This window comes from Candoia aspera, chromosome 15 (assembly GCF_035149785.1).
Source record: "Candoia aspera isolate rCanAsp1 chromosome 15, rCanAsp1.hap2, whole genome shotgun sequence".
Classification (NCBI taxonomy): Eukaryota; Metazoa; Chordata; class Lepidosauria; order Squamata; family Boidae; genus Candoia; species Candoia aspera.
In genome coordinates this window covers 6,354,002-6,365,727 of record NC_086167.1, presented here as the reverse complement: position 1 = coordinate 6,365,727, position 11,726 = coordinate 6,354,002, and the positions used below count along the sequence as shown (strand labels likewise).

The 11,726-nt window shown below is 45.2% G+C and overlaps 1 protein-coding gene across 1 annotated transcript in view; it reads left to right on the top strand.

Annotated features, from left to right (window-relative positions):
* Window positions 1–9,894: 9,894 nt before the first annotated feature.
* The window catches only part of CCDC60 (coiled-coil domain containing 60), a 48,944-nt gene continuing 47,112 nt past the window's right edge, over window positions 9,895–11,726 (top strand). Inside the window, exon 1 of the mRNA XM_063315966.1 lies at window positions 9,895–11,065. Coding sequence (XP_063172036.1) covers window positions 10,781–11,065 — 285 coding nt within the window. The 5' untranslated portion in view covers window positions 9,895–10,780. The remainder of the gene's footprint in view (window positions 11,066–11,726) is intronic.

Sequence of the window (11,726 nt, the reverse complement as noted above, 5' to 3'; positions counted from 1 at the left end):
CACGGGGCCAAGATAAAAGGTGGCAAGTGTGCCAGAGCAGATGGAAGGGAGCAAGGGGGTCTCACTCTCCCTCACCAGGGCCTGGGTGTCTCCACCACCCATCTAAAGAAGAGCGGAGTGGGGGCCCTCCGGATCTTGGGAAGAATCTCCCATCGACTGCCATTGTCCATGGCTCTGGAGCCTATCCTCGTAAAGCTGGTGGGCCTTTTTTGCAGGAAATCCATCAAAACGATTTCTTGCAGGAACCAAAAGTATTGCATGACTTCACGCTTCATCCCAGCTACGCCCAGGACGTCGCATCCTGTAGTGTTTAAGGCCGGCGTGGTTTGGCAAGCGGCATGCCTTTTCCTGCCTCAGTTAATAGTTATTGATGCTGATAAAAAGACTCCGTGTTCCTATTTCTCTGCACACGCTGTTCTGCCATCTGTATATAATACGGGTAGTCCTCGCTTAATGACCACAGTTGGGACCGGAATTTCAGTGGCTAAGTGAAGCAGTCATTAAGCAAATCTGACCCAATTTTATGACCTTTTTGGCAGTCGTTAAGTGAATCTCCATGGGCATTAAGCAAGCCACATGGTCATTAAGTGAATCACGTGATTCCCCATTGATTTTGCTTGCCGGAAGCCGGCCAGGAAGGTTGAAAATGGTGATTATGTGACCACGGGACACTGCAACAATCATAAATGTGAAACGGTTGCCAAGTGCCCAAATCGTGATTATGTGACCGTGGAGACACTGTGATAGTCGTAAGTGTGAGGACCAGTCATAAGTCAGTTTTTTCAGCACCATCGTAAGTCTGAACTGTCGCTAAACAAATGGTTGTTAAGCAAGGACTGCCTGTATGAGCACTTTTTCCAAATGCCATCCCTAGCCATGCCAGAAGTGATGTTCAAGCTGTTTTCTGACAATACCACAGCAGATCTTCTTGGCTGAATTCTAGATTAATTTGCAGAACCATCACTCTAGCATGCCTACCCAGAGTATATATACACATATTCACTTACACATACAAACACAGACCCACCCCCAGCCCTTGAGTCAAGTCCAACACTGAATGAGTACATAAGTCAGGCTCCATTTTTCTTGGCAACAATATGGAACTGGTTTGCCCTTGTTTTCTTCCTGGTTGTTTTCTCATCTTCCCAGTCTATTTATTTATTTATTTAGTTTAGTTATTTAATTCTATTTGGACGCTGCCTAACTGACTCTGGGCGGTTCACCAATAATAACATAGCTTACGAGCCAGAATTTCCTGCTGGCCTCCCATCCAAGGGCTCATCAGCTTAGCTTTTCCAGATTAGCCAAGATCAGCTAGGAGTTTCCTTGGCTGGACATTACCCTGTACTGCTCATGGTCAGAATATGACCAAGTGATTTTCTGACTTTCCAGTCTAGCCTCCTGCCTGAGGATCTCCTGGTGGTCTCCCATCCTAGTCTGAAAAAGGTCAAACTCTGCTTAGTGGTCAAGATCTGTCAAGACCAGGTAAGAGCTGCCTGCTCCTGCAGAATCCTATAGACCACATTTCATTAAATAAACAGAATTTCATTCCTAGCTTTGCGTTCAGGCTCTGCCTGAATCTGTGTTCACACTGGGGAGGGTAGACACCCCATTTGTGAACATGTCCATGGACCAACAAACTGGCTTGCCTCTGGCTAGGCAGCTTAGGTGACTCACAGCCATTTGGATGGCCTTTCCTTCTATTCTTTATGGGGTAGGTGGCTTGCCAGCTACGCCATTCTGCAGGGAGGCATTTCAATTACTCAGCAGGTCTTTTCAAACAAAGACTCTCTTAGAGCCTCGGGTCAGGGTGGGGAGATGGTTACGTTCCACGGGGCTCCAAAACAAACACGTTCTGACTAAGAAGCAAGAGGCCCATCTGGCAAAGCGTGTTTCCAGATGGCTCTGATGTTCGTGCTCCTTGGTGGCACCTGCTGTCGGTGCCCAAAGTAGAAATGCAGGTGCCAGCCGTCCCAGGTGGACCAGACGGGAAACACAACTGGATGAGCTAATTCTACTTTATGGTGAGGCTACACTGACAGAATCTTGCAAGTCTGAAAGGACAAATCGCCTCCCATCTCCTTTAATTCCCAAGAAACTAGGGAGGGTCTCTTCTGAGCCTCTTGCCGATGTAGACTTTCACTGAGCCAATGTACTGCTTTAAGGACAGTGAGTGAAGGTGGCCTCTCGCTCTTTCACATCGGCTGGAATGACTGTGAGCATTCGAAGACCACAGTAGGTCGATGAAGATTCTCAGTCATCCAGGAGGAATCGTCTGTAGGTGAGTCATGGCAACTGGATTTCTTTCAATCCACACCTCCATGGCACAATCAACAGCCATTCAGGTGTAGGGACAACGCAGCCACCCTGGAAGACATATATGGGGTCCCCTCACCAACCTTTGCCCAGACTGAAGAAGCTGCTTGGACAAGCAGCGAACCATTTCAACCAAAAGGAAAGAAATCCAGTTGCCCTGACTCAACCTGCAGTCCAAGGCCACAGAGTATCCCCGTAGCCGTCTGAAATGGAATCACAGTTAAAAATCTGCTGGCCAGTTTCGAACCACTGTTTATTTAATACTTGATGCCTGATTTCCCTGTTAAACGTCCTGATTTCTGCTGTCTGGGATAACAGAAAAAGAGTTCCCACCTCCTGGGATTGCAGGAAGCGTGAAGGTTTGGATATCCAAAAGATTTTCCCCGGCGAGGTGTGGTTTGCCCTTGCCCTGAATCCTCGATTCCACTCCGAAGCCGTTACAGCTGGAAAAGGAGGGAAGATAATAGCCGCTGAGCCAACTACATTACGTTTTATGGTTTTGTGGCAATTAGGCTGCATTTTATGGTGTCATAACATATTACGTTTTACGGCTTAATATTGGCTTTAGTGCTGGGACACGGATGCACAGAATTTTAAGAAGGGGAGCCGTTTCTTCCTGGAAAAGTTTTCAGCGTGGTGGGAGGACTGGACAGAACAAGGGACTGAGGCAGGAAATTCTCCCTGCAGTAATTTAGTTGATCAAGGCTAAAACAGATAGGTTGTTATCTCAGCTTAATGGACTTTTGCTGACCAGGGCTGAACCATGAGGTTTTAAGGATTTGTTTATAGATAAGGAATGAGCTATGGGAAGAAGAGGTAACCTGTTGTATTTTAAGAGAATGTAATAAGTTACTAAAATTATTTATACTTGTTGTGATGAAGGGGGGATGTCATTTCTTTATGTATTTCTTTTCTTTTTCTCTACTATATCCTTTTTTTTCCTCTTTCCTCTTTGTCTTTTTCTTTTTTTCTTCTACTTTTTTTTCCATTTTTTCTCCCTGCACTTTCTAAACTTTTTTTTTATGTTTCTTTTTTCTTGGTCTTTTTGCTCAGCTTGTATAAGTTTTTACTATGTTTATTAAAAACTTTAATTAAATTATTGGGGGGGGAAAGTAATTTTTCCATGAGGCAACTCATCCTTTGAATTTGACTGTTAGATGAGTCTCCCCACCTCCCTATTATCAATATCCCTGGCTTTTTAAACTGCCTTGGCTGTTGACCTAAAGGGTGAGCACTTTTGCAGAGTTCAAAAGTCTTCTGGCTCTTTTGGGGCAACTGAAATGGTCTTGCAGAGTGATGGATCTGGGAATGTGTTCTTTTCCAAGCTGCAATAACATTTTAAGAATTCAGAAATGAAGCTTGGCCATTGCGTTGTTAGCTCAGCATCTCAAGTGCAAATTGGCAGCTGGAGTAGCTGATGGGGACTGGAATCATAAAAACTGAATCGCAGAGTTGGACCACAAGGATCATCTAGTTTGATCCTCTGTAACATGTAGGAAATCCACTTACACTCCTACTTCAGACACATGATGCGAAGACCTGACTCTCTGGAGAAGGCCCTGATGCTGGGAAAGGTGGAAGGAAAGAGAAGAAGAGGAGGACCAGCAGCAAGGTGGGTGGACCCAGTTGTAGTGGTGACAGGGACACCATGGGAAGATCTGAAAGAGCAAGTTAGGGACAGATCATCCTGGAGAAAATCTATCTCTGTGGTTGCAAGAAGTCATCACTCGCTTGAAGGCACATCATCACTCACTCACTCACTCAATCAAGGGAAAGAACTAGCTGTCTAGAGAAGGCTCTGACACTGGGAAAGGTGGAAAGGAAGAGCAAACGAGGATGACCATCAGCAAGTTGGATGGACCCAGTTACAGGGGTGATGGGGGCATCATTGGAAGACTTGAAGGACCTGGTTAGGGACAGATCACCATGAGAAAACCCATCTAAGCAGTTGCTAAGAGCCCACATCAACTTGCTGGCACATAATCAATCAATCAACTTCATTTACTCTGAACATTCCACCTTGAATCAAGTTCTAAATGCAATTATTCAGACTGCTCCACCTGAACCTTGACTCTTGCACTCCATCCTCCCTTTTCTTTTCCAAAAACGTCCCTGAACTTTGCTTCTCCTGAAGGATTGATGGTTAGGACTGATGGTTAGGATTTCTTCTGTAAAAATAACAACAACAGCACCTATATCAAATCCCCTAGACCAAAGATGATGGTTTGACTCTCTTCATATTTGCAGATGAAAAATTAGACTAAAGAAAGAGAAGGAAATGGCAGCAACTGGAGTTTGCAATAGCCATGATTTCCCCAAATAGTTGATCTTTCTAGACCACTTTATCTGCAATTACATAGGGCATGCGTTGTTTCTGTAACACCATCAATATTCCTTGGGACTGTTGGTCATAATCAGCAGCAATTGCATTCTGGACTATATCATTATTGCAACACCTCAACCAGAAAAGGCTATGTGAGTTGGACCAATTCTCTGAATCTTTTTGAAAAATAGCTTCATGTGGACTAGCTCCTTGTTTAAGAAGTAAGCTTCTTTAAAAGGGCAAGAATAAAGATAGAAGGGAGGGAATTGTGGATTTCTCTTTTGTTCGTTTTTTCAAAAATCCAGGCTAGCAAAGTTATTTATAGCACTGATACGAGCCTGTTTTTTTCGTTCGTGTTTTGTTTTGAGTTTCTATTGGAACGCTTTAAGACTATTCTGACAGAGGAGATGTTCTATCTGGTTAGAATTCATGACTCATCCCCAACCAGCACACAGCAAATGGGATGGACTACCCCTCCCATCCTCCTCAGCCAACAGGGCCCAGGTATCTGGAATGATGGCTATTGTAATCCAACCTGTTTGGGTGGGCTGCAGTTTCACAAAGAAGTTTATTGATCTCATTGCCCAGTCAAAAAGCATGACTTGGAGATCACGTGACTTCAAAAGTTTCGTAGGATTTCCACATTTTGAATTAGCCAAACTACATTTCTTCCCCCCTCCCATCTCTCTCATACCTCTTCATCCTCTGCTCCCTCCTCTTATGCATGCAATTTGATTAATCCAAGAAGATTAACCTCTCTTTAACTTCTTGATTAGCTGCATTTTAAAACTCCATTTGTTTTCCTTTTTCATCAGGAGAGACTAATTTGCATTGATAAAGAAAGTCTGCAATCTTTTGAAAATCAGGGCAAACTCGTGCCTGGAATTTCAAGGACTTTTCAAGAAAAACTTTAGGGGGGGCACTTAGATTTACACACACACACACACACACAAATGGGCAGTGGGTGGAGGATTAAGTGACTATCACATACTGTACGGCCAGATTATTTCCTCGGCTTGAGCAAAACCAATGAGAAGGAAGTCCTCGTAAATAATTATACTGAACCCTTCAACATCCTTTCATTCCACCTTCCTCATTGTCCCCAAAGGTTAAAAATCCCAGCCTGGGAACTAAGCTAATTCTCTGGAGAGGAAGAATTGCAAAAACCTCCTGGCATTGTCAGCCTTCCCAGGTAGACCAGACAGAAATTCTACTTTATTTTAGGACTACATTAACAGAATCTTGCAAGTCTCAAAGTACAATTCTCCCACCATCTCCTTTACAGTTTGAGAAGCTAGAGCCACCTAAAAGTAAGATGGGCAGCTACATCAATCAATCAATCAATCAGTCAATCAAATAAATAAATAAATAAATAAATAGAATATACTGCCTTGAATTCCTGCAGGACGTGAGCTACCTAACCAATGAATTAATAAATAAAGCAGAGACATACACCCACCCACCATTTTTATCATTATTATTATGGATTAAATGTATATGCCGCCTGATTCCTGGCAACACTATTTCCAGGGTTGAACTAAATGAACATAGAGGTTTTCTCCACCTCTAAAATTGAGGGAGGGGGAGCTGCAGAAGCAGAGAAAGTGACTGTGGAGCGGGGGGTGGGTAGAAGATGAATTGTGCAATGGGGCCTCCCTGTCTCAGCTTTGGTGCTCCGCTGTTTACTCTGCTGCAGGCACATATATTTGCTATTAAACAGATATTATAATACTTCCTGCATGTCCTCCTGGGTTCTCCTTCTGAAGCAAGCAAGCAAACTGTGGCCAATATTTCTCCTTGGAATCATTCCCTATTAAGTGGGGAGGGACGGAGCAAGAGCTGCATCAGCAGCAACAGGCACAAGAAAAGGCCAGCATTTGCCACCCTCGTTCTCCCCTTCAGCCATGAAAACGGATGCTCCTCCCCAGCCAAGAAACCCACCCAGCCTTGATGCTCAGGGGGCAAGAAAGGCAGCAGTGCCACGCAAGTTTGCATCTGGGTTGAGTGGCTGAGAATTATGCGCTGGCAGCGAGCTTCTGAAATTACTCGCCAACTGAATCCCAAAGTGGTTTGAACGCCATTCGGCTGGGGCCTCAGTTTGTAAGAATCCTCTGCCTGAAGCCCCGAGCAAAATCGATGCTCCGCAAGACAGTTGCCCACGTCATCTCTTCAGCTGCCATGGAGACTGGACCACAAACACACAAGAAGCCGGCTCGCACACTTCCCCAAAGGCAGAGATCGCCATGCACGCGCCCCACAGCGAAGCACACCCACGCGTTCAATCCCAATTGCGTGCGCCGAGCCACCCCTTGAGATATAACATTTAATTATTAAAATTATACATTAACCCAAGTAACAATTAGATGGAGACGGGCACATGTTACATCCAGTGTGTGATGCAATGCAATTATTATGAAACAATAATTGTTCATTAAAAGAGTATCTTATTGCTAGTCTTCAGTTGCTCTTATATTAATAACTTTGCTATTACATATTATTGCTTCTCATTCATTCATAGGGATGGAAGGGGCCAGGGAGGTCATCAAGTCTAGCCCCTGCTCAGGGCAGGGTTCCAAATTAAAGCATTCTCTACCAGTGGCTGTCCAGACTCTACCTGAACACAACCAGTGAAGGGGAGCCCACCATCCCTGTGCTTCCACTGTCACTCTAATTCATCAAATTATTCTCAACATTCAGCTGAAATCTCCAGTCAAGCTCTTCATCACTTGCCTAAAACCAAGAGTGATTCAATTCCAAGCACAATTCTGACAGTTTTCTTTAGCAAGATTTATTGAGATGAAAGGGATGCAGTTAGAATAATTCCAGCTACTGAACTATTTCCACTTTAAGATGGAGAGTTTCTGCTTGTCATTCCAACAGTCTTCCAATGGTCCTGCAAGGAGGTGGGTTTCTTCATTGGCAGCAGAGAAGCTTGCAGCTGGCTTTTTATATCACAGTCTCCTGCATCTTTATCAGCCAGGGAACGAACATTTATATTTGCATTCCTGGAACCTAAATCCATTCTTCTGTGTCCTAATTTCTGGGACAATAGAGAAGAGGTCATAGGATTCCTCTGTCCAATGGTATTTGAAGAGTGGTATCATTTTCCTCTCTCCCCCAGCAAACAATATGCTATTTTATTTTATTTTATTTTATTTTATTTTATTTTATTTTATTTTATTTTATTTTATTTTATTTTATTTTAATTTTTAATTAGGACACTGCCCAACTCCAACTGACTCTAGCCAGCTCACCAAATTTTATTTCAGGGCGCTTCCCCAAACATGAAGACTTGCAGCCTTCATGGCCATTGACTTTGAAATGCTGAGAACTCCATCGTTGGTCTTTCAGGCAAACAAATAAGGAAGCATAAAGAACTAGCTTTCCATCAGTGCCCTACTCTGTCCTATCCACAGTTTTAGTTTATGTTGTGCTCATTTCTCCAGTGATTTCTATTAAAAAAAAATCTGAGTTTTTGCCAGGAGGGGGAGCTGCAAGTCATCAAGACACTATTCCTCAGCTATACTTAAAAGACCGGCAAAACAGGGCAATTTGGGTTGTTCTAAAAGGAAGAGGGCAAGCTGATGGAGAGGGGCTGACAGATAGAGGCAAAACTTCCTGCCAATGGGGAAATAGCTTGTCCACAAGATTTGCAGAGCCCCAAACTTTCAGATGTTAATGTAACCTGACAATAAAGTAGAATTAGCTCATCTGGGCATCCTTTCTTTCTTGTGATGGATCATTGTCTCAACTGTAGTAGTTGTGATGGAAATAAATTGGCTCAACTAACAAACATGGAAGTCAGGGTGGAATTGCAAGCTGATTTTAGAGGAGCAATGTAATGGTATTTGGGAATGACCTTGGGAGACAGGGCAGCAAGACACAGCCAAGGGAACAGTCAGATAAAAGGCAGCTGAGACCCCAGCAGGAAGGTGGGTCGGGCAAGAGGCTCAGAAGGGACCCTCCCTAGTTTCTTCGGCGGTAAAGGAGATGGTGGGGGGAAATTGTACTTTCAGACTTGCAAACTTGATGTCACCTCAAATAGGAATCACTACCAGATGAGCTAATTCTACTTTATTGTAAGATTACATTAACAGAATCTTGCAAGTCTGAAAGAATCCCTTTTTTTACCTTCCCCCTTTTTTCTCCACACTTTTCAATTTTTTAAACTTTTTATATTTTTCTTAGTTTGTATTAGTTCTTTTATCTTTGTATTTTTAAACTTTAATAAAAATTATTATATATATAAAAAGGAGACTGACTCCTGAATTAAATAAAACAAGAAAATTTGGCTGTAGAAGTCTGCACCACTCTCTAAATCAAAAACTAGCAAATCATCTTTTAGCCTGGAGTGTGGTGTGTGATTAGTGAATGGTTGGGGGTCTCCTGTGAACCCCAGAAACTGGAGGAAAAAACCCCAAGAGGTGCATTGAAGAAGGGGTGGAATCTGCTCACACAAGAACTAGTCTAGGCTGAAATGGGATTGGCTAATCAGCATGCCAAGGGAACTCAGACTTTATTATTATTATTACAATGGTCATTTGTTAACCCAGGTTAGCAAGCTGTGTGAACTCAGCCAGTCACACAGAAACACATTTTGTGCAAATCCTGCGTTGGATTTCCAGATGAGTTAGACCAGTGTTTTCCTAACACGGCAACTTTAAGAGTATGGACTTCAACTCCCAGAATTCCCCAGCCAGCATGCTGCCTGGGGAATTCTGGGAGTTGAAGTCCACACTTCTTAAAGTTTGAAAAACTGTGTTAGACCTTTCATTCCAATTTTTCCGGAGGAGGGTTAAAAATCCAGTCCAACAGGTGGGAAATAGGGAGGCCGTACATCCATCGCTTCCCATCTTTTCAATTAGACAAAAGCTAAAGGCCGTTGCAAAAAAAACCCGAGCAGAGTCATTCATTCATTCCTTTCATTCATCCATCTGTTTGAAAAGGGCAAGCCATCCGGGCGGAAGCAGCTTCAGAAGATACTACGGACAGCACCGAGGGACATACCAGCCCGCGCGCGTCCCGGTGGTGGTTGCCAAGGACAACAGGCGACGGCATTTTATCTTTCCCCCGCCCTCGTTCCAAAGCCAGCTGGTCTTCGGGCCGTTGGGAGGGCGCGGGATAAAGAAAGGGGGGTTTCCAAATTGGGTCGGGGGCAGGCTAGAAAATGTCTGCCTCTTCTTTAAGGAAAGCCCCCCCCCGGGGGTTGGGCTTGGTTGTAGCCTTTTAATGCTCAGGAGCAGTTAGGAAGAGAAGCAGGCGTTTATAAAGGGGAGGGGGCTGGGAAAAGAAGTCCCAGGTCGGGGGGGTGCACTTGGATTGGCTTTGGAGTGAGGGGGGAGCTCAGGGAGGAGGCCTCAGTTCAGCCATGATACCCTTGAGGTTTGTAATTTTCTAGAGAGGTTGGTAGGGACCTCTTAGGGACTAGTATCTTGAAAATAAAAATTGGGGAGTGGAGCCAAAGCCTTCAGGCCTACTGAGTAATCCTGAAGGTCAAGGATGGGGAAGATGGGTAGTGAGATGGCTGCAGGTTTTGCTGGGAAAACGGGCTTGGTAGGAGGGCAGAGTACTCTTAGGGACTAGGAACTTGGTTGGAGGAAAGAGGAAGGAAGGAAGGAAGGGAAGGGAGAGAGAGACATCAGGGCATGGATGGAGCAGACTTGAAAGTAGTAGGGAAATTCAGAGGGCTGGATCCACGTTTAGGTCCAAACTGGGTTTAGATTCAGGTGAGGGTCTCATCATGGCTCATAGGGAAGCCTGGCCCCGGTTTTAATTTCTGGAGCATTGCAGAGGCTGAGCCCCGGAAGGAAAAGGGCCACTTGGCTTGGTGGCCTCAAGAGTTAGTGGCCACTCTCGTCTGGGGCTGGCGGCTTTGCTCCCCCTCGGAGGCCAGGCAGGAAATCCAGGTTGGATGCCACCAGCAGCCCAACATGCTGGGAGCCATCGTGGCTTGCTTTGATGGGCGGAAAACCCCCAGTTGCCCGAGAGAGTGAATCCCAGGAGTGTATTGTATTTGCTTGGGGGTATGTTTGTTAGAGAGGCGTGCCTCAGGATAAATCAATCCAGGTAGCCTATTTATTTATTCATTTATTTATTACTTGGGTTTCTTACTGGAACGCGCCCTGGGGCAACAGAGGCAGGATGCCGTTGAACCCCAGAATCGATCCCCGCTACTTCGTGCTGATCAAGCCCTTGCCCATCCCTGCCCAGAAAGGTATGAAGATTCAGGCTCGGAGCAAAACGGTCTACAACTGCTGGGATGTCCCGAGAGAGCAAGTCTTTCAAGAGAACTATCATCGGAGGGCCAAACAGCTCGCGCAGCAGGGGTATTTTACCCCCTGCTGGAAACCCTATCAGGATTTTGGAGACCCCCTTTACCTCGATCCCAGGAAACTCACGCTCTACGGCCTGGGACAGCTGCCTCCCGTAAGTGCACGCGCCTCTCGTTAAACAACCGGTTATCCATCAGAAGGGTTTTTGCCTGCAGCAGCCTCCCAAAGAAGGATGGCAAATAAAGACAGCCGGAAAGTGTTTTCTAGGCTGGCGGCTTGGCAGACGCCACATGAAAGGAAATGGGATTGGGAGGGAGAAGGAAAAAAACAAACCCGGGCACAGGTTTCTAGGCGGCGACTCGAGGGCTGCTCATCGGAGGGTGGTGCAGACCCCCCCCAAAATGGGTTGAACAGAGTAAACCATTGTTCAGGCAACGGTGGGAAGCCACATTGTGCCAACTCAGCTGTTGTAGAGAGGGTAGAGAGGAAGACAGCCCGGGAGGAATATCTGAGATGTTTTTGCCACTGCTTCCCCCCACCCCACCCCAAATCTGTCTCCTGGATGCCCCATTCATCTAAATGGTTAGAGGCAGGTCTGGTCTCCTGTCCATGGTGAGATGCTCAATGAGGATCCTGAATTATTGAATTCAGTTGGCAACCCAAGGGGCCTTTTGACTCTGACAGAAGACTTATTAGAGCTCCAGGGTTTCTTTTTTTTTTTTTCCTTTTCCTTTTAAGGACTCCCTGAGGTTATAACTCTCTTCCACCCCTGTCTCTTCCTGAGGCTTTCTCGCATGCTCCACAGGGGCCCTTTT